Raw genomic sequence first — 18863 nt, 5'->3', positions numbered from 1 at the left:
AGTAAAATCATCCTATTTCGACATTGTCTGTGAAAAACAAATAGCCATAACAGCTTTGATGTTTTAATCAATGCCAGCATCTGAGTTACATTCTTCATAATTTACGGTTTGTGGCTCCTCAAGAATTGGGTAAAATCAATTTCTTTTCGCGTCGTGGCGTTGGATTAAATTCAAACATACAAACTGGATTATTTTTTCGAGTATGGCAGTTATTATCGATGATGGGGTTCCCATTTCTTCAAGGCAATGGGAAAGTGCAGAAGCTCAATCTGTAAAAGTTCAGTCAAAACCTATACCAAGAAAAAACAAGGTTGTACCCGATAAAAAAAAAAGGGGGAAGAAACATCTTACTGATGAGGATGCTTACGTGAAATTTCAAGCTCTGTTTGGTAGGAGTAGCGCCAGGAATGATTACATGGAACAAATTCCCGATCATGAAGCCGATATGTTGAGCCTAGTTGAGCACGACCGTCACTTTGCTCTCGGAACAGACGTAAAAATTCACAAGAAGAGAAAAAGCAAACTTCAGGAGTTCTCTATCTCTTCCGGCAAACACAAAAAGGTCAGAACTGTTAAAAAGCAAACTGACCTTACTTCCAAGCGACAAATGGATGGCCAGGTTGTTGGCTCATCTGCTCCAACTATTCAAGGAGGAAAAGGCAAAAAGTTGCTCGAAAGGATGGGTTGGAGCGGTGGTATGGGTCTTGGATCTGAGAATCAAGGCATAACGGACCCAGTTGCAGCAGTTGTGAAAAACAACAAGCGCGGATTGGAGTGAAAATAAAGAAAATTGAAAGCAAGATTTTTATTTATTAAGCATATCATTGAAGCTGCTGTATGACTTTTATAGTTGTATCCATATAAGTGGTCAATGTAGCTAGATTTTAGAGGGGATATTATTTATTAATTTATGAGTTTCTTTTTTTTGTATTCCGGGTTCATGAATGGAAGATCATGAATCAAAATCGGGTACAGATGAATAAGACGTGTTTTATCATTGGACGTTCGTAAACCAGCAAGTTCTTTTGTTACGTGACAACATAAATATATGTATGTAAAACTTCTTTAAATTTTGTCGCACACTGTGTAGTTATGAAGAAGAACTGATTATATAGGCTAATAAGAATTGTTGGTTGAAAGGCAAGACTGAAGAATAATTGCCTAACAATAGTAGAGCTCAAGAAAAACAGGTCATTAAAGATTGAAAAGAAAACTATCGACGCAAGTTAAGAAGGATAAATAATTTGAAGCTAGTATTTGAAAAGTCTAGCTAAACCAAAAAACCATCATGGATAAGCAAACATACAATGAATAGGCAGAATGAAGGGGATATAAAAGGTTATAATTTAAAAAGTTCAAGATATTAAAATGCTTTTAAACTAAGAGGTTAGACGATATAAAGAACAAGAGCAAGCTGAAAGCTTTACATACACTTTGGGACACGAAGTTTCTTACTTGTCATAGCAATACCACTCAAGGCATAGAGAAATACCATGGGATGAAATTCAAAGGGTGTACCCGAAAACCAAAGGCCTCCAGGAAGTTGCTCGTGGATTCTTCCCTTAACCATGCAAAAAGCCAGTGTAGAAACCAAGGCAAGGGTAGTGGGAATTGGTGTACCTTCAAAAAACCTTGATTTTCCCGATTCATCTTTGGGAATAGAGTTTACGGAAACGTTGAAGCGGGCCAAACGCGTAAGACCACAGAGGCAGAAGAAACTAAGAATCATTAAATCAAGAAAAGTTTGGAAGCCACAACAAAAAGCGAAAACGGCAGGACACACACCAAAGGATATCTAAAAATTACAAGTTAGAAACCATTTCCAAATTAAGCAAGTGTAATTTTTCTTAGCATACCAAGTCAGCCAAACTATCCAATTCTTGTCCCATCAAAGACGACTTTCCACGCCAGCGGGCTACTTTTCCATCAAGGAAATCAAAGAAGAGAGCAAATGGCATAAAATACATAGCACGGACTAGGTACTTTGAGCTTGTTTGGCCACTTAGACAGTAGCGCAAGCTGGAGAAAATACTCATAACACCACAAAACCCATTGAAAAGAGTAATTAAATCTGCAAGATGCAAGGCTCTATCAATTCGTTAACCTCTTGTTCCATAACCCTACAAATTCTTCATGAAAGATGCCTCTCAAGAGCCATAGTTCACCAAGTTTTTCAATTCTACCTTATTAGAGAAAAGTGTCGGTTGTCATTCACGTAAGCCAATAGCTTTGTTTCCTTGTCATTTGTTTCTTCAGAATCAATTATAGGATCTTTTGACTCGGTTGTAAACCTAAGTTTCGACATTTCTTAACTTTGGTTGTATATGGTATAGCAAAGCTGCTGCTTCTTCTTCCAGGACAAACGTACACCTCTCAGGATTGTGACGTGAACCGAAGATGCTTATTTCGTGTAACGAAATATAGTGTACATCGGTGAAAGGTAGCTAGCTCCCCTACACAGGCAGAGTAGTATCCCTTCAGTTTGCATGTTTTAATTCTCGAGTATCATCCCGATTTCATGGAAGCGTTAAGAGATTTTCGTTTCCATATATTCAGTAAGAACTATCATCCAAAAATTTTGGTACCATGAAAGTAAAAAAATTGGGCTGTTCTGGGAATCGAACCCAGGACCACCATCACCCTAAGATGGTATCATACCACTAGACCAAACGGCCGCTTTAATAGGTTATATAACAATATATTTATATAGCTAACTGGTATAATGTATGATAAATCATCTCTTCACGGTTAGAAGAGGTCTAAAGAGTTCAAATATCTTTAAGAATCAACAGAGAAAGATGCAGTAATTTAACATTCCTACTCATAAGTTGAGCGTCTCAATTTTTACTGACTTTGATGAAAAGCTTACATTGTCAGATAAGAAAACGAAAGAAATTGCTGGTCATTAAAACTAGGTAGTTTTATTTCCGGTTGTTCTTTGTATCTACATATAAATTAACTTGATCAATTTTATTGTAAAAATTCAAGAAAAAATAACTCCCAAGGCGAGACTCGAACTCGCAACCTTCTGATGACCTTCCATAAGAGTCAGACGCTCTAAACCGATTGAGCTACCCGGGACTTGTTGAAGTTAGTTACAAAACGTACTATGAGATAGGAAACGTTTTGTTGCAAATTAACAACTACTCTTTGTAGCAGAAAAATGCCAATAATTAAAGCAAAATGTAAGTAATATCAATACTACTGTGAAAATTTAGGTAAAAACCTCTGGTATAGAAATAACCTTGAAAAATGATTTACGAACACACGTAAAAATGGGTTACCGTAGTATACCGAAACTGATAGAGGTCGAGGGTTGTAAGGAACGGCGTGCGCTTAACATCACTTGTCCTTTGCCAACTACGATTCTTGAAAGAAAAAGGTAACTACAAAAGGCTACTAACAAATAACAGATCTAGGTTTGACTTATACAGAGAATCTATGAGTGAAGCAGCTTTGGAAAACAATTTCGTTTATGCTGCAGTAAAAACACCTGTGTTTATGGATACAAAAACAATTCACAAACAAACAATTAAAAGTACTAGAGACAGTTCACCAGATATGTCAGTTCAAGTAGAAGAAGCATTGACACCTGATGTTAACCAAAGTACAATGCCTTACGGTGGGGTGAATTCAGCTGAAAAATCACAAACGGGAGAGAATGATGAACAAACGAATGTTGGTGAACAGAATGTAGCAAATTTGGTTGACCAAAAGGAACATGAAAATGATTCATTGGTTGAAAAGTCGGAGTCTGTGAATGTTCAAAATCAAGAAACGACAGAACAAGTCGGTGAAGATGAACATTCAGTAGATGACGATCATTCACAATCTTTTGTCGAACACGGTAGCGACGAAGAAGATGGAGAATCTAAAGATTTGTCTGGTTTTACAGACGTAACAGAAAACAAGCCTGTAGCCACTAAAACAGAGGAAAGGACGAACGCTGCACCGAGCAATGATGTTTTGGATTTTGAATGGATATCCAAAGGCTTGGTCTTATTTCCAGATTCAAGCGTTTGCTCTTTTGTTGACAATAATGATGGCAATACATTTATTTATTCTACTTCTGACGATTTGAATGAGAATACTTTGGAGGACTTATTTGGAATTGTGCGTGCACGTCTGGAATCTTTAGATGCATTAGGTTCTGATTCAGAGTTGGTGTGCGAATTTTCAGATTTGAATTTAAAAATCGCTGAAGATAACGTTTATGCAAATCAAATTCATCTAGTCGATATTTTAGAGCTTTTATCTGTACATTGCAGCCATGGAAAATCTTTCTCTGTGTTGTTTACGACTCAACCTCGGTTTATTGCTAGATACAACAAGCTTGTTCAGGATGTTTCTAGTGCTAGTGTTAGTGAACTTGAGTTAGAAGAGGATGATACTCAAGATTCAGCGCTAGTTCCAGAGCCGTCAAAGGAGTCTGAGAAAGGCGTTGCTCCTGACAGTACTACTGATGATTACAATAATGCATCCAAAGACGTACTGGGTGAAGGAGAAGCCTTGCCGAACAATAGTAATTCTGAAAACACAAGTTTGAGTGGAACGGAACGAATAGCGGTCGAAGAACAATCGGGGATAGATGTGAGCGACCCGACTGCTGAACAGTTGGATGACAATGCTCTAGCTTCTATCTTGGAGGATATAAACAATAATGGTGAAGTGGTATCTAGTGCGACTCCGTTTGAATCGTTTCTGGATGAAGAACAAGTAAAACTGGATGTAATCAATGAAAGTCAAACACAGAATGGTAAACGGAGACTAGATGACTACGATAACTTACTTAATGAGGATCTGGTAGATGATGGAGGCGATGAAGCCCAGATTACTTCTCCGAAGAAATCGAAACTTGTCACATCGTCTGAAGCATCTTAACGCCCTTTGCAAGTGGACATTATATGATTATATCTATTATTTATTGCGTGTTCAAGAGCTGAAGGGCATTTTTCGTGTGTGAAAAATTGTATAACTAATCTGTGAGTTTCATGTTTTGGTTAAGTGGTTTTGGGCAACGCCGAAGTCTTACAGACGGTGCCCTTTGTGAATTATTTTTAAAATTTTTGTTGTTTTTACTCTCCGTTGTCATACCTTCGCTACTATTGCTCTTTTGTACATTACTTACTTTTTTTAAACCGTTGTCATTATTCAATGATGTTCCTGCTTATGACGCTTAAAAGTATCCATCTTTTTGCATGAACATAATTTTTTTTTGCTATACGATAGTTTATTAATTTAAGGATTTTAGTTATTAGGTTAATAAATTGAAATAATTTTCTTTTCGTAATTAATTTAGTATGAAAACTGGCAGTAAATTTACTGATTGCAAAAAAGTCAAACTAGTATTTTATATACCATGCCATACAATCTTCTAGTATGATTTAAGCTTAAAGTATTTCAACCTTTTAATACAGAAGACAAAAAGGAGTAAGTGAAAGGGAGTAAATCTTCTATTTCATTATAGGGTATAAGGTCGTAATGTAAACCTGGATCTTCAAGAGAGGAAAAGAATTTGCCTTTTCGCATCAACATTTTTAATGAGGGAATCTATTTAGTTGAAAGACAAGTACTTCGAAATCAAACACGCCTTCTATGATTTTTATAGTAGTGTTTCTTCTTTAATCCTAACAAGAAATAGCCATGCCCGACATAAAAAGAACAAAAAAGAGTTTAAAAAGGCTTTAGTAATACCCACTGTTAAAACAAGCTAAGAGACGGTGAAAAGGGAGATTTTAAAAGACTTTTAGTTCGTCAAATGACGACAAAACATAGTGAGATAATAGTTAAATATGAACGAAAGTATCAATTCAGCATAGACTCGGCTTCTTTTTGTTTGAAAAGTCTGATTATACTTTCATAAAAAACAAACATTAATGAGCTCTGCGATGAAGTCCAAAACACACGGGGACCAACACCCTTAAATAATCCCATGGCTCCTTCGTTTCTGTAAAGGGTAGATAAAACTTTCCTTATTCCAGTTGTTTGCTTTCGAGGAACTGATGCAGATTTTCCTAAAGAATTTTCCATTTGACCATAGAAATAACGACCACTTTTAATGTTGTCTGAAACACCCGTAGGTCGTACCATAGTCTGAAGTCTTGTTTTTGCAAGGTCTAAAGGCGTTGTTAAAAATCCAGCTCCAGCACCTGCTAATGAACCAATAAGTAGCTCATATCCGACACCAATCTCATGTTTACCAGAGTACCTTTGTACTCCCTGACGAAGTTTTTCATAAAATAATAGCTGCAACCCAGAAAAAGGTATGTCTCGTAAAACAGTAGCGCGATACCCAAAGAAAAATGTTCTTGGACCTTCTTCCTTTGCAATTTGCTTAATGGCACCTCGGAAGGAGGGGTAGTTGTAATCGGATTTAAAGTATTTGTTATTATATCGTCCTTGAAGCTGTAAACGAGTTTTCAAAACTTCTGATGGTACGTAAACAACAGATGCAAAGAGATCACCGACGAAACCAGCGAGCAAGAACGAAAGCGTTTCTGGAACGTGGTAACTATCCATTAAATGCCTTTTGGTAAATTCATAGGCGCTAAAAAATAGCGCCGTAGCGGGAAGACTGCCAACTAGCATTGGGCACACTCCACTATATAAACCACGGAAAAGGCCTTCTTCCTGAAAAATTGTAAGATAGCTACGAACCATCCCTCTATACTTATCTGTATACAAGGCACCCTGTTGTCTTGTTTTGACGGTATCCAACGAATGCATCAGTAAATCCGCCGTAGCGCCGCCAATTCCCCCAGCTGTTAAAACATGAGTATAAGCTGGGCTTCTTTCCATCATGGGAGGGATTCCAGGTTCCATATTGCTATGTCCAAAATTTCTAGATAATTTAAATAAAACTTGAATTTGCTTAGCTCATAAACCAATTCAACTCTTCAGCAGTCTTTCTTATCAAGAGTAAATTCGCTCAATCAGGCCAGAAAAGACACTTGAGACTTGCAACAATATGTTTTACTATATTATCTCGAAAGATATGGCCCTATTATGAGTATTACTCTCAAAATGAATTTTTAGTGCTTGCTCTCATCAGAATTACTCGAGGTAACCAACACTTAGTAGGAAATCAATGTTACTTGATATTCATCACATACTTTCCGAAGTAATTATAAAACTAATATCATAAGTAAGTAAAAGTTGTAAAATTAAGTAAATCATTAATTTATTTCATTCAATCGTATATAGAAATGATATCTACGTTTGAGTAAACGATTTTGTTAGTTGGTATGCGAGATTCTTTACTGTCTTTGATGTACATTTAAGACATGAAGAAAATAACAAAAAAAAAGAAATGATAATGTAGGTAACGTATCAAATAACAATAGCAGGGTACCAGATGCATAAACAAATCACGATATGAAAGACACCTATTTTTTCTGTTGTAATAGGTCTAAATAATATCTGAAGTTCTGCATTGAATCCTTCTCTTCGTTTTCTTGAATAAAAGTTTCTATTTCCTGCAGAAAATGATGGACTTGATCGTTATAATCCAATCTATTTTGGAATTTCATGTAGTATATAAAGATCAATGCCTGTTGTAAATAAATTAATAATAGAGGTTCGGTTGTTGGGTTGGATAAGTCATCAATAATAATACTGATTACTTTGAAAATATTCCCTTCATCAAGAAAAGGATTCCTGTCGGCCGGTTTAGAGAGTACGCCGTTCTTTTGGTAATAGTTCAGAATGCTAGCCTTAACGTTTAGAAAAGGGCACTCTTCCAATGTGTCCAAAACATATTCGAAGCGAGTATCCAATGGCAATGGATCTAATAAATGAAACACAATATCGTTTGCAATCAGTCGAATCCAAGGTTCTGAATTGAAAGCCGAAAAGTACTGGTAAATTTGCAGTAAAGAAAACAAACCATGACGATCTTCAGTAGAGTGCTCCACAATAAATTTGAAGAGCAACAAAGATTGATAAAGGGCTAAATCTATGAAACAAGAAGTATCAGAATTTCCTTCGATAGAAATTAAGGTGAAAATTGATTTTAGTGTAATAGGACGTTTGCTTTCATAAACAAGCTTTTCCAAAAAGTTTCTTTCCCTATAATAACTTCGGATCGTTATCATAGCAATACAACCTTTGATGTCAACCATTACTTTTTGATGAAAATCTCCTTCTCCTTGTTCTTCCTCGTTTTGTTTCTGAACAAATATGCTTCCTTCGGTATCATCAGGATTCATAATAACATCGTAGAAGTGTTTTGTTAGCTGGCCCCAATTGTCTATACGCATATTGCCTAACCCATCGAAGACATCCAAAAATCGTATTAAAAAGGAATCCATTTCATGTAGCTGTTGAACATCGTAAGGAACTCTATTATTTCGATATTGTACATGAGGATCGTTTGACCTCAGTAATTCACGAAACGAAAAACATAATCTTTCTGAGGAAAAGAACTGTTCGGCGAATATTGTAAAGGCCGCTACGATATTTTGATGGCACTCTGGATACCTTCCAAAACGTTGTATCATTTTTTCCATTGAATCCAAGCTCATAATCCACACGTCAAGTCTATTAATTTCTTTTACAAGTGCAACCCTAGCAATTGAAGAACATAAAGAAACAATGTAATTGTCAAGAAAGGCCAATGGCCTGTTGGTTTCAATTCTGTTCATTGCTGAATTCATCGAATCTACAGTCACTTTCAACTGAGACAGATTCTTAAATACAGTACTCGTAAGGATTTCATTAGACTTTAAGAAAACTTCTTTAGGATTTCCCTTTTCAGCCAACATATGTGCAAAGTCTGTTGCTTCCTTTGAAGAATTATCACTCACGAATGGCAGCAACATTCCCAGGACGTCCCATGCGATTTCTTTTGTGAGTTCTTCCTAAAAACTTTTGTTAGCAATCGGATAGAACCTCTGGAACCATACATGTTCTGGCTTCTGAAGCTCCTCGTGTAAGCCACATAGTAAATCTAAGCGGTCCTCTTCTTTGTGGGTCAAATTCTGTTCTAGCAACATTTCAATCATTGTGCAGTATGAAACATAGTCTTTTGTCTCAATCGTTAAAGCTGTAGCTTTCTGAACCGACTTCTTCCAATCCATGATATTTATGCCTCTAGTCAAGTCGTTAGCAAGCAAGCGATGGTACTACCAACCAGCACATTCAATTATAACATACACTTCAGTTTACATATGTGATAAATAGATTAATCTTCTATACTTATTGCATTATTTTCTCTAAACTAAATTATTTAACGTCTTACCATGCCACCCAAATTTTTGTTCAAAATGTTCATCATATAGTCGTCATCAAATTCATAATCCTTAAAATATGCCGGAATCAACAAGTAAACGTCGTATAGTTTGATCTTCAGACTCTCTTGGTTCCGTGAGTAAAGACTCATTATAAATAATATCAGGGTTTCGTTCTTTCGAGACCACTTCATGCACTAATTCTTGTACATCATTCAAAGAGTCAAATTTGTATGAAACAGCTTGAAACTGCTGAATTTCATTTAGTATTTTTGCTGCTTTCATTCTTTTATCAAAATTTATTAAGTTCTTGTTTGTATCTTTGTTTCCCGACTTTAGAAATGTCAAATCGGTAAAGTAGACACCTAGAAATGGAACACTTGGAAGGGAACAACGCTCCAAGCATTCTCTGTACTGAGAAAAGTTTTTGCTTGCGTTTGTTAACGAAGTCAGCGAGTCAAATAATACTGAATACTTGTTACTTAAATTCGACCAAGTTCTTTTGAGACGATGAACTGGTGCGGAATTTAAAGCTGAAATGATAGAAAATAAACTGGCGAAGTTATTGTATTTGAATAGACAATGGCAAACTTGGATGAAAAACCCTAAATAATGCGTACGTTTTCGCAGGTCTCTTTCCCTCACGATAGTTTCAGCAACAAAATTGACTAGTTGATTGGAAATGTAGTAAACGGTACCCGACTCTTCTGAAGAAATGTTTTTCAAATTTGACCATACTTTTGTGAGGAAGTGAATAGGGGGGATGTTTGAAAAAGTACGAAACTCGATAAGACATAGTTGCTTGGCAACTTCATCTGGAGGGAAGAGCAGAAGGGAATCATCTTTAATATTGTTTTCATTCAACTTGCAAGAAATTGCAGTATTGTCCTCAGATTCTTGTACTTCAAAACTATTCGTCAGTGGTCGAACAAGTTTCGTAGAAGGATTCTTTAACATTTTAGAGATCTGTCGCAGCAATTCAAGTGCATGGGGGAAACTAGGTATCATATATTCTTCGCAAAATTTGTAGGCATTCGTCAAAAATAAAATAGTGTGTATGTTGCCAAACCCTTCAATAAAGCATGATTCCAGCCAAGTGAGAATAACATTAATAACCTTTTTACGACTTCGGTTAATCACAGAAGCATCGTTCCTATCAGTAACTGTTTTGGAATGACTGTGAAATAAATAATGTGAAGATAGTATAGAGAATAAATCACCCGAGCTAATGATACTAGCATGAGTGCTAAGAAAGCTTCTTATAAATAGAGTATTATCGATGTCCACCCGAACAATATTATTCAGAATGGAAGCAAGAGAAGCAAACTTGATTTTCCCATCGTCGTTGTATAATGTTGTGTTGGACCAATACAGAAACAACCAGTTCCTAATGGACTTTGGCTTTATTGATTTTTGTTTAAAAATATACTGGACGAGTCCCTTAGAATCGTACCAAGTAATGTCGTTTGTTTCCATGGTTTCTAACTCCTTGCTCTCTACGTTTTCAAGTTCGGGAATAAATTGCGTTAAATAGCGATGCTCAAAAGAGAGGAATAGGAACCTTTCAGTAAGATATAAAAGAATGTTTTGTATTTCTTGTATATTCGTTTCAAGGAATAGTAGATGAGGTGTGAGTAACTGTACATTGCCGTTATTATTAATAACATCATTAAATGTTTGCTCAAACTCTATCGATGACATAAAGATGTCGCTGATTTTAGTCGAAAAGTTCTCCAAAGTAAAATAAATTTCATGAACTGTGATGGAGGGCACCGAAACGTCAAACGCTGTATAGTCCAGTTTCTGGAAAGCCGAGTGGACACGCTTTAAATATTGAAGTAGATTACCAAAACTATCCAAGATATTATCCAAGTACTCTTCTGTACACCGGCTGCCTTTAGATAGGTTTTGAAGAATCAACTCAAGCTGTTGTGAATGCGCTTCCTGCCAAAAAGGGGTCGTAGTTAAGGAAATATAGGCCTGATGAGTAAGGGAAAGTATTGCGACATAAGTAGTGGTACATAAAGGCAGTGACTTATCTTGAAGTAAATGAAACGGTGGAGACATTAAAGATCGACTTGAAGGCAAAAACGAGACATCTTCAGTTTCTTTTGGTATTTTGGAAGAAGGACCATTTTCTTCCTTTTTCATATAATTTACAAAAACGCAGGCAAGTGTTTTTAAAAGTTGAGTAAATTGGATACAGGAGTTTTTATACATATCTTTTCTCTTGGAAAGGACTACAAGTTTTTCCAACATGGAGAAGATATATATAAGCTCTTTAGTTAGCCGACATTGCTCGTTGGTTAGGCTTCGAAGGCGTACAAGAATAGTCAATGCTTCGTTACGCACCGCATCCAGTGCTTTCTGAAGCACTCCGGGATGACGAAAAGAGACAGATTTGTGAATGAGCGTTACGTGTTCGAGAACATTGCGGAGAAGAGGTTGAAGCATTGCTTGATAACCGGAATTATTATCACTGACAGGTGAAGTCTTCTTTGCAGATTCGTCCTCTGGTAGAGGTGGAAAATCTAGGACACTCTTTGAGTCGCTTAAGGATCCTTGATCACTATAGATGGAAGACCTTTTGGACGATGGTCTCTGGAATCCAAGGATGTCAATGTAAGATACAGGAAACCAACCTCGACGCTGTGAGCAAATACCATCACACCAACCGTTTTCAAGTATATTAACAACAATAATAGTATCACCTGTATGAAAGGATAATTGGGAAGGCTTTGAGTTGTGCAGATAATCTTGTCGCGCAATTGCTTGAATGCCCATCGCGATTCACAATTCACGACTCACGAGATACAGATGAAGAGAAGAAGGAAAAAAAGTATGCGGGAATCTTTCTCAAAGACTTGAACTACAAACCGAAAGAAAGCTCAAAGCTAAAGAATCTTCACAACAACGTAAATGCATCAACGTTGATCTTCTGTCAAATGTCGATCAATAACTCATAAACGTTTCCACTTATATTCTTTTTCTATTAAAGATGCTTGTTCAAGACAAGTGTGGAATTCATTTTCTGAAACAAATATCCTTAAACACGCCCTTCTCTTTGTTCTGACTTCAATAGACTAAAAGAGCATTCAATAGCCCAAAGAACCATCCATTATCCCCCCGAAGAGGGTGTTTGTAACAATACAAAAAAGAAAGATCTAGTAAAAAATACAACAATTAAGTAGAAAAAAGAAAAATTAATACATTTATTTATTTTATTTCCGTAAATTCTTTCTCATATAATGATTATTCCTGGCTTGCATACGACGCGACGCGGCTTGTCTATGAAAACATCATGACCACAACGGTAGAGTACGGTTTTTTCTATTCCATAGTACGTACGTGTACCTTATATATATTCCGCTATGGTTCGTAATATGTTATGTTTATTTTTTGTACTATGTAACAATTCGCTATGCAAAATCCTAAGTATTTGTTGATATGTAATACACGAGAAAATACGTACTAGTGGATGACTTTGGACAGATGGGATTGAAGTTGTAAAATTGGAACAATCAATAAAAAAAAGGATTTTAAAAGGAATCTTTTGCGAAAATCCTGAAGGGCCTAACAAAGCTTTGGAACGTCTACGTGAATAGAGAGAAGTTTGGTCTTTTGGATTTCAAAGTACATGTATCATTAATAGGGTCTTTTTGGACATTTTATCATGAATTCGTTAAGCAGGTCTTGGCGAAGTATATGGAGAAGTGCGTCTACAGTTTGGCTGCTAGTTTTATCGTTTTTCGAATGGTTGTTTTCAGCGACCTCGATTTCGCAAGCGCGTGGATTCGATCATCGAAAAGGACAAACACTGTTAAAACGCGATTGCTGTACTTGGGAAGATTGGAAGGAATTAGCAGCGACTGTGGATAAGAAGTCTGGGCGTTGGAAAGCGAGATTCGATCCCATTTCGGACAAGTACGACTATTCCCTAATTGAACGATGCACCTCCACCTTGAAGCTTTATCGAACGAAGGAGGAAGCGTATCCCATGCTCATGTTCTTGCGTTCAAGCTTGTTGCGTAATTTTGGTAATATTGGCGATTCAGGGCTTTACACTGAAAATTACTCAGGAACAAAAATTTTAATAGAAGATTACGTACGAGAAGTAAATCGCTGTTTGGAGTTTCTTTTTTTCACAAACAAGCTATCCATTGAGGAAAAACATGGCTTTTATTCTGCTGCGAAAATATCCTTCGGCACCACTTGCTTATACTTCAATGGTGGCACCGCCTTTGGGTTGTATCACTTTGGCGTAGCAAAAGCCTTGTGGGAAAGAGATCTGTTACCAAGAGTACTCGCTGGTTCGGCTTCTGGTGCGTTGATTGCTGCTTTTGTAGGAGTGCATCGCGATGAGGAACTGGACGATCTTTTTCAAACATTCCCCAATAAATTGTGGGAGATTTGTAAAAGTACGTCCGACTACTCTCTAGCAAAAGTCATTAAATACGGAAATATGCTAGACATTTCGATGATTGCTTCTTTTGTCCATAAATGTGTTGGAGATTTGACTTTCCAAGAGGCCTTTGAGAAAACAAATCGCGCGATCAATATTATAGCACCCCCATCAGTCACTTCCGGTTCTCCTCAAGTTTTAAATTATCATACAGCGCCAAATGTTTTAATATGGAGTGCCGCTTGTGCCAGCAATAGTTGGGCTGCGATCTACCGATCAACAAGCTTGTTAGCAAAATCGCCGGATGGCACTGTCGAAGTCTGCACTCCTGAGAATTTTGTTTGGCCGTATGCGAGCATGCATCACCCTACCCGTCCCAACCCTTACGCTAGAATTTCTGACCTTTTTAATGTTAATCATTTTATCATTACTCAGTCCCGTCCCTCCCTTTTCCCGACATTTCACGACGAATTATACCATCACACCCACACTGGCTATACATTAAAAATGATTCGTCTCTTTGGTTTGGAAATGGCCTACCGTTTTCGCCAAATGGACATACTTGGCCTTTTACCTATTAAATTAAGACGCTTTTTAGTGGATGACTTTATCCCAAGCGCTTATATAACGCTCACTCCTACATTCTCATTTAGTGATATAAAGCATGCCTTTACGAAGCCCTCTCTACAAGATATTCAGTATTGGATTTTGGTAGGCGAGCGTGCTACGTGGCAAGCTATCCCGTTACTGCAGATACGATGCAAGAACGAGTTATCATTAAATAACTACTGCGAGCAAATAGGTTTTAGTAAAACAGCTAAAATTCCTTTAGACTCTACCTCAACTCCATTTACCGTGGCACTGGAGGAAAGCGAAGATAAACTGTTAAGAAATTTCAAAGTTAAGTAGATACCTATATCTTTTTCTTCCTATCATAGATTAACACTAATTTATTATATGAAATCTAATTTTTGACATCTACATTTAAGTTCTGTTCGTTTGGCTAATTTATGAAGTATGACTCCTTGGAAATATTAATGAATCCAAGGTTATTACTGCAGTAACTCTCCGAAAATCGTAGCAATTAGATGACCAATAAATGCGCCAACAACGACAGTGATGGGCCATGCTTGCCATGGTTGATCCCAATCCAAGGGAATTGGTATAGCGCCTGCCCAAGCTCCAAGGATGGGACCCCATGCACGGCATTGTAAACTACCCAAAGTTTTGTACTGTTTGAAAGCAAGAAACTGGCCCCAACTCGTGTAGTTAGATTGAAAGAAAAAGGTTAAAGGGTATATTATAAGCACTGAAAGCGTAGCAGCACAAAGAAAACTTAGCTGAAAATTATTAACTAATGGCGCGCCAAAAGTAAAGAGAATGAAAGCGATTAAAACACTTCCCAAAGACGTAGCACATATCGAACGGAAAATTGAAGCAAAAGTGAAATAGCCGCGAGGCCTTTGAAAATACGTTTGGATGGTTTGCAATAGAAACCATAATGGAAGAGTACTTAACAAGGTTCCATACGGGTTGGCCACGAGAGGTGGGATAAGGTAATAGAAAATGCAAAATTGTATGCAGCTAAACAAGATAGTGACAAAAGAGTTAGATCGGCTGGGTACCGCTGTTCTCAAACGATGCTGCAAAGCATATTTATACACATCTTGATCTAGTTGAGTCCGTACAAATGGCCATACAAATAAAGTAAGCATACAATAGAGGAATTCCAAGATAGGATTATCGTGAGGACTGGATGTACGAGAATGGTTTTTCATAATATCTCCAACAAAGTTATTAGTGATAGCAAAATCTCCGTTGTCGAGTCCTTTCATGCAATAATAAGCAACGGTTTCACATGTCTGAGCTTTGTCTGATTTTTCCATTTCTAATACCAAAGATGGCTTCAATCTATTTTCTTCTTCGTAACCAGGAGAAAGTATGGTAGCCGGCAAGAAAATAGAGACCTCAATTCCATAGAGAATGCATTCTTGTCGTAAGCCATCAGCTAAAGCTCGAACAGCAGCCTTTGTAGGGCTATATGCATTATAGCCTACAAGAGGAAGAGCACTTAGGATGGAAGAGGTTAGCATTATTCTTCGCGAATAAGGTACTGAAATATCTTTCATTCTTTTTATCAGCGCATGGGTGATGTAGACGGAAGCCAAATAGTTTTGGCGCATTTGGTTTTCAAACACGACGGGATGAAGGTCGACAAAAAACCCGGGATATGAAGAACCAGCACAATGAGCTAAATGGTCTGGACAAGGTTCTAGCTGATCTATCATGATTTTAACATCGTCGTAATTCGTCAAGTCCACACTTCTGTATTGAATGATCTGATCATCATGAATCTTCAATTTTGAGAGTTCCTCCACAGCAACTTTGAGTTTGCTCTCTGTTCTGGCAGCAATGGTTACATGGCTGCCGCGAAGTACAAACTTCTTTGCGAGGGCCAGCCCAAAGCCTTGAGATCCTCCCGTAACTAAAACATTCTACTTCCAAGTATTAGCAGAGTATAAATAATACGTGGTATAAGTAATCATTTGAAATAGATGTGATAAGTAAAAACTTCTCAATCCCAAACACTAGCTCAAGCAAATTCTGGTGCTTTACAATCCAGCACTGTTTTTGGAAACATCCATAAAAAGCGAATATGCCCGTAACTAAGAATTGGTAGTTTGACTTCCAACCAAGCCAAATTGCATCTCTTGTTCATTGTATGATAAACTTACCTTTCGATCTGTCTCAAACCTACTCCTTCCCCAGAAACCCATCTTGTTTCTTTAGTTCTGCAGGAAAGAGGAATGTTTACAACTCGTTTTAATTACTAATGAGAGAAATTCCCTAAGCAAGGAAAGATAGGAAAGTGACATCCGAGGTAACACAAGTAAATGGCTCAAGGCAGTGTAAACAAACGATCTTAGAACCAACGTCGAAAAGTATAGAAGGGAATAAAGGACACCTTTTCAGACATAATTACAGTCGAAATGAAACTAAGACGCGGTTCATTATTATCTTTCTTGTGTCTGCTTGTTAACGTGCAAGATGCATTCAGTAAGAAACAGTCAATAATGGAGGCGAATGACCCATGGAAGTTTGAAGAGGATACGAAACATGTAATTCCTGATACTTCCGGGGCAACTTTTGGAAGTATTAAAGATGTGAATGAACTTCTATCACCATTACTGAAAGATTTAACTGAAAAATCTGATTATATGCGCTTCTATCGATTAAATTTATTCAACAAGGAATGCAAATATAAAATGGATGATAATGTTTTTTGTGGAAGTAATGCCTGTAATGTGTTGGTTACAGACGAGAATAATGTTCCAGAGATCTGGAGCTCGAAAGCACTTGGAAAGCTTGAAGGATTTATGCCGGAGCTTTCGCGACAAATCGTTGAGTCGGACCAATCTGTGATGGAAAACGTTGAAAAAATCTCGCAATCATGTCTCTTGGAACGACTCGATGATCAGGACCGTCAATACTGTTATGTAGATAATGAATTGGATAGTGGATGCGTGTATGTTTCTCTGTTGGACAATCCAGAGAGGTTTACTGGATATGGAGCTCCGCACGCTACTAGGATTTGGGAAATGATTTACAATGAATGTTTACCAGACACCTTTGAACCTACGGTTGATTTCCCTACTCTCTTTACTCAAGGTTCTTTGGCTCCCTCTTCAATTTCTCAAGAACAGGTGTTGAAGGAACGCATGGAGTTGTGGACTCACGAGCAACGTGTGTTCTATCGGGTACTTTCGGGCATGCACACCAGTATTTCTACTCACTTGTGTTATAATTACCTTAATCAATCAACCGGAGTTTGGGGACCAAACATAAATTGTTTCAAAGAAAAGGTTCTTTCGCATCCAGAAAGAATTGAGAATTTGTATTTTGCTTACTCTTTGCTTCTTAGAGCTATGGATAAGTTAAATGGACACTTGGATGCACTCACATTTTGTCATGATAGTGCATTGCAAGATACTGAAGTCCGTCATAAAGTTCGTGATTTGGTCGACACCGTGAATCAATACCCTCGGTACTTTGATGAGTCAGTTTTGTTTAGTGGTGAGCCTGAGCTTTCCTCTGCAATGAAAAAGGAATTCAGAGAACATTTCCGTACTGTGTCGGCTTTAATGGACTGTGTTGGTTGTGAACGTTGTCGTTTGTGGGGCAAAATCCAAACAAATGGATTTGGTACAGCTTTGAAGATTCTATTCGAAGTGTCAGATGTGGAGAATGAAATCGATCAATTTGAGAGCACTTCTTTTCCTCTACAATTACGTCGTTCTGAGATTGTTGCTTTGGTAAACACCTTCGATCGACTTTCCCGCTCGATTGACTATATTCAGAAATTCCATGAGTTGCATATTGAGCAGCACCAACCCGAGCCCCTGTTTCGGAAATTTTTGAATAATATGAAACGATTTGTGTATCAGTATGTACCTGAGGTTTTCCATCCATTTTTGAAAAAGACCTACAATGTTGCACGAATTGTTTATCACGATGTTTGGATGGAGTTGGAAGTTGTATTGGAAGGATTCCGTTATGTCTTGTCTAGTTATCTGCAGATGCCGAAGATGATTAACTTTTACTTCTTTTCTAGTCAAAGTCCTTTGTTGAATTATATAAGCGAGTCTATTAGACAACGTATTCCTAGTGGGTGGCTGTCCTAGGAAAGGTCTGTCGATTTTGTGTATCGTTTGGGGAAGTAACGAAGAATTATGAAAAGTTAATATCTGGACCCCTTTTAAAAAAGGATAGCCGATGTGCGCTCACACATCTATGGTTGTACACGATAGGAAAAAGGTGATTTCTTGATGGAAGATACTAGATGTGCAAGAATGATGATGAAAAGTGGTCAGTAAATGAAACTCCTCATAGATTATTTTAGCATTAGATGGTAATGAAAAATATGCATTTTTTTGATTTAAGTATAAAGTTTATGATTGAAGCAAAGCTTCATTTCAAGTAGGGTAAGTAGCTACAAAGACTAAAAGTACAGAGAATTTGTAAGCAAGAACTTGTCATATGTCATGCTGTTGTATAAAGCATTTCTGCGAAAGCAGAATAGTATTTGGCAGACTACAAAGCGTGAAAGATCCTTTATAATGGGATTTACAAAAAAACATTAAAAAATAAAAAGTACGGTCAGAGAGGGACTCGAACCCTCGACCTCATGATTAACAGTCATGCGCACTAGCCAACTGTGCTATCCGACCTTAAGA

General features: G+C 37.4%; 9 protein-coding genes and 3 non-coding genes across 12 annotated transcripts; 4 read left to right on the top strand and 8 right to left on the bottom strand.

The window, feature by feature from the left end:
- Positions 1-202: 202 nt before the first annotated feature.
- On the top strand, positions 203-778 carry SOCG_04094 (RNA-binding protein; the record flags this gene model as incomplete). Its single annotated transcript, XM_013164936.1, has 1 exon — positions 203-778. One exon carries the CDS (start codon positions 203-205, stop codon positions 776-778), a length of 576 nt encoding a protein of 191 aa, XP_013020390.1.
- Positions 779-870: 92 nt separating this feature from the next.
- SOCG_04095 (phosphatidylserine synthase Pps1) lies at positions 871-2653 on the bottom strand. Its single transcript, XM_013164937.1, has 4 exons — positions 2184-2653; positions 1857-2088; positions 1432-1795; positions 871-1379 (listed from the first exon to the last, which is right to left on the bottom strand). The coding sequence occupies exons 1-4, from the start codon at positions 2303-2305 to the stop codon at positions 1375-1377; spliced, it is 723 nt and encodes a 240-aa protein (XP_013020391.1). The 5' UTR covers positions 2306-2653; the 3' UTR covers positions 871-1374.
- SOCG_16359 lies at positions 2604-2675 on the bottom strand. Its single transcript has one exon. It is a non-coding gene; the product is annotated as a tRNA-Pro (tRNA).
- Positions 2676-2997: 322 nt separating this feature from the next.
- On the bottom strand, positions 2998-3081 carry SOCG_16358. Its single transcript has one exon. It is a non-coding gene; the product is annotated as a tRNA-Lys (tRNA).
- Positions 3082-3313: 232 nt separating this feature from the next.
- Positions 3314-5290, top strand: SOCG_04096 (meiotic recombination protein). The gene has a single exon (XM_013164938.1). It carries the CDS (start codon positions 3442-3444, stop codon positions 4879-4881), a length of 1440 nt encoding a protein of 479 aa, XP_013020392.1. The 5' UTR covers positions 3314-3441; the 3' UTR covers positions 4882-5290.
- SOCG_04097 (ATP-Mg/Pi carrier) lies at positions 5241-7012 on the bottom strand. Its single transcript, XM_013164939.1, has one exon. The coding sequence runs from the start codon at positions 6820-6822 to the stop codon at positions 5806-5808; it is 1017 nt and encodes a 338-aa protein (XP_013020393.1). The 5' UTR covers positions 6823-7012; the 3' UTR covers positions 5241-5805.
- Positions 7013-7110: 98 nt separating this feature from the next.
- On the bottom strand, positions 7111-9223 carry SOCG_04098 (central kinetochore associated family protein). The gene is made up of 2 exons (XM_013164940.1): positions 8904-9223; positions 7111-8858 (listed from the first exon to the last, which is right to left on the bottom strand). Exons 1-2 carry the CDS (start codon positions 9075-9077, stop codon positions 7386-7388), a joined length of 1647 nt encoding a protein of 548 aa, XP_013020394.1. The 5' UTR covers positions 9078-9223; the 3' UTR covers positions 7111-7385.
- SOCG_04099 (guanyl-nucleotide exchange factor Ste6) lies at positions 9158-12401 on the bottom strand. The gene has a single exon (XM_013164941.1). It carries the CDS (start codon positions 12009-12011, stop codon positions 9300-9302), a length of 2712 nt encoding a protein of 903 aa, XP_013020395.1. The 5' UTR covers positions 12012-12401; the 3' UTR covers positions 9158-9299.
- A 499-nt stretch (positions 12402-12900) lies between these two features.
- On the top strand, positions 12901-14642 carry SOCG_04100 (triacylglycerol lipase; the record flags this gene model as incomplete). The annotated part of the gene is made up of 2 exons (XM_013164942.1): positions 12901-13645; positions 13697-14642. 2 exons carry the CDS (start codon positions 12901-12903, stop codon positions 14536-14538), a joined length of 1587 nt encoding a protein of 528 aa, XP_013020396.1. The 3' UTR covers positions 14539-14642.
- SOCG_04101 (pig-F) lies at positions 14481-16494 on the bottom strand. The gene is made up of 2 exons (XM_013164943.1): positions 16365-16494; positions 14481-16124 (listed from the first exon to the last, which is right to left on the bottom strand). Exons 1-2 carry the CDS (start codon positions 16404-16406, stop codon positions 14682-14684), a joined length of 1485 nt encoding a protein of 494 aa, XP_013020397.1. The 5' UTR covers positions 16407-16494; the 3' UTR covers positions 14481-14681.
- A 57-nt stretch (positions 16495-16551) lies between these two features.
- SOCG_04102 (ER oxidoreductin Ero1b) lies at positions 16552-18574 on the top strand. Its single transcript, XM_013164944.1, has one exon. The coding sequence runs from the start codon at positions 16620-16622 to the stop codon at positions 18309-18311; it is 1692 nt and encodes a 563-aa protein (XP_013020398.1). The 5' UTR covers positions 16552-16619; the 3' UTR covers positions 18312-18574.
- Positions 18575-18783: 209 nt separating this feature from the next.
- Positions 18784-18857, bottom strand: SOCG_16357. Its single transcript has one exon. It is a non-coding gene; the product is annotated as a tRNA-Asn (tRNA).
- Positions 18858-18863: the final 6 nt, after the last annotated feature.

This window comes from Schizosaccharomyces octosporus (assembly GCF_000150505.1).
Source record: "Schizosaccharomyces octosporus yFS286 unplaced genomic scaffold supercont6.3, whole genome shotgun sequence".
NCBI lineage: Eukaryota > Fungi > Ascomycota > Schizosaccharomycetes > Schizosaccharomycetales > Schizosaccharomycetaceae > Schizosaccharomyces > Schizosaccharomyces octosporus.
Note: the sequence above shows the minus strand (reverse complement) of the source record. Positions and strands in the feature narration are given on the sequence as shown.

What these genes read in the sequence shown, in the direction of transcription:
- SOCG_04098 (XM_013164940.1), bottom strand. Translation starts at nt 9,077, where the DNA reads ATGGATTGGAAGAAGTCGGTTCAGAAAGCTACAGCTTTAACGATTGAG. An exon ending in AGCTTCAGAAGCCAGAACAT is followed by an intron (nt 8,859 to 8,903) that starts GTATGGTTCCAG and finishes AAAAGTTTTTAG; the next exon opens with GAAGAACTCACAAAAGAAAT.
- SOCG_04101 (XM_013164943.1), bottom strand. Translation starts at nt 16,406, where the DNA reads ATGGGTTTCTGGGGAAGGAGTAGGTTTGAGACAGATCGAAAG. An exon ending in GGTTTGAGACAGATCGAAAG is followed by an intron (nt 16,125 to 16,364) that starts GTAAGTTTATCA and finishes ACTTGGAAGTAG; the next exon opens with AATGTTTTAGTTACGGGAGG.
- SOCG_04099 (XM_013164941.1), bottom strand. Translation starts at nt 12,011, where the DNA reads ATGGGCATTCAAGCAATTGCGCGACAAGATTATCTGCACAACTCAAAG.
- SOCG_04095 (XM_013164937.1), bottom strand. Translation starts at nt 2,305, where the DNA reads ATGTCGAAACTTAGGTTTACAACCGAGTCAAAAGATCCTATAATTGAT. An exon ending in CGACACTTTTCTCTAATAAG is followed by an intron (nt 2,089 to 2,183) that starts GTAGAATTGAAA and finishes ACGAATTGATAG; the next exon opens with AGCCTTGCATCTTGCAGATT. An exon ending in TGGATAGTTTGGCTGACTTG is followed by an intron (nt 1,796 to 1,856) that starts GTATGCTAAGAA and finishes TGTAATTTTTAG; the next exon opens with ATATCCTTTGGTGTGTGTCC.
- SOCG_04096 (XM_013164938.1), top strand. Translation starts at nt 3,442, where the DNA reads ATGAGTGAAGCAGCTTTGGAAAACAATTTCGTTTATGCTGCAGTAAAA.
- SOCG_04097 (XM_013164939.1), bottom strand. Translation starts at nt 6,822, where the DNA reads ATGGAACCTGGAATCCCTCCCATGATGGAAAGAAGCCCAGCTTATACT.
- SOCG_04102 (XM_013164944.1), top strand. Translation starts at nt 16,620, where the DNA reads ATGAAACTAAGACGCGGTTCATTATTATCTTTCTTGTGTCTGCTTGTT.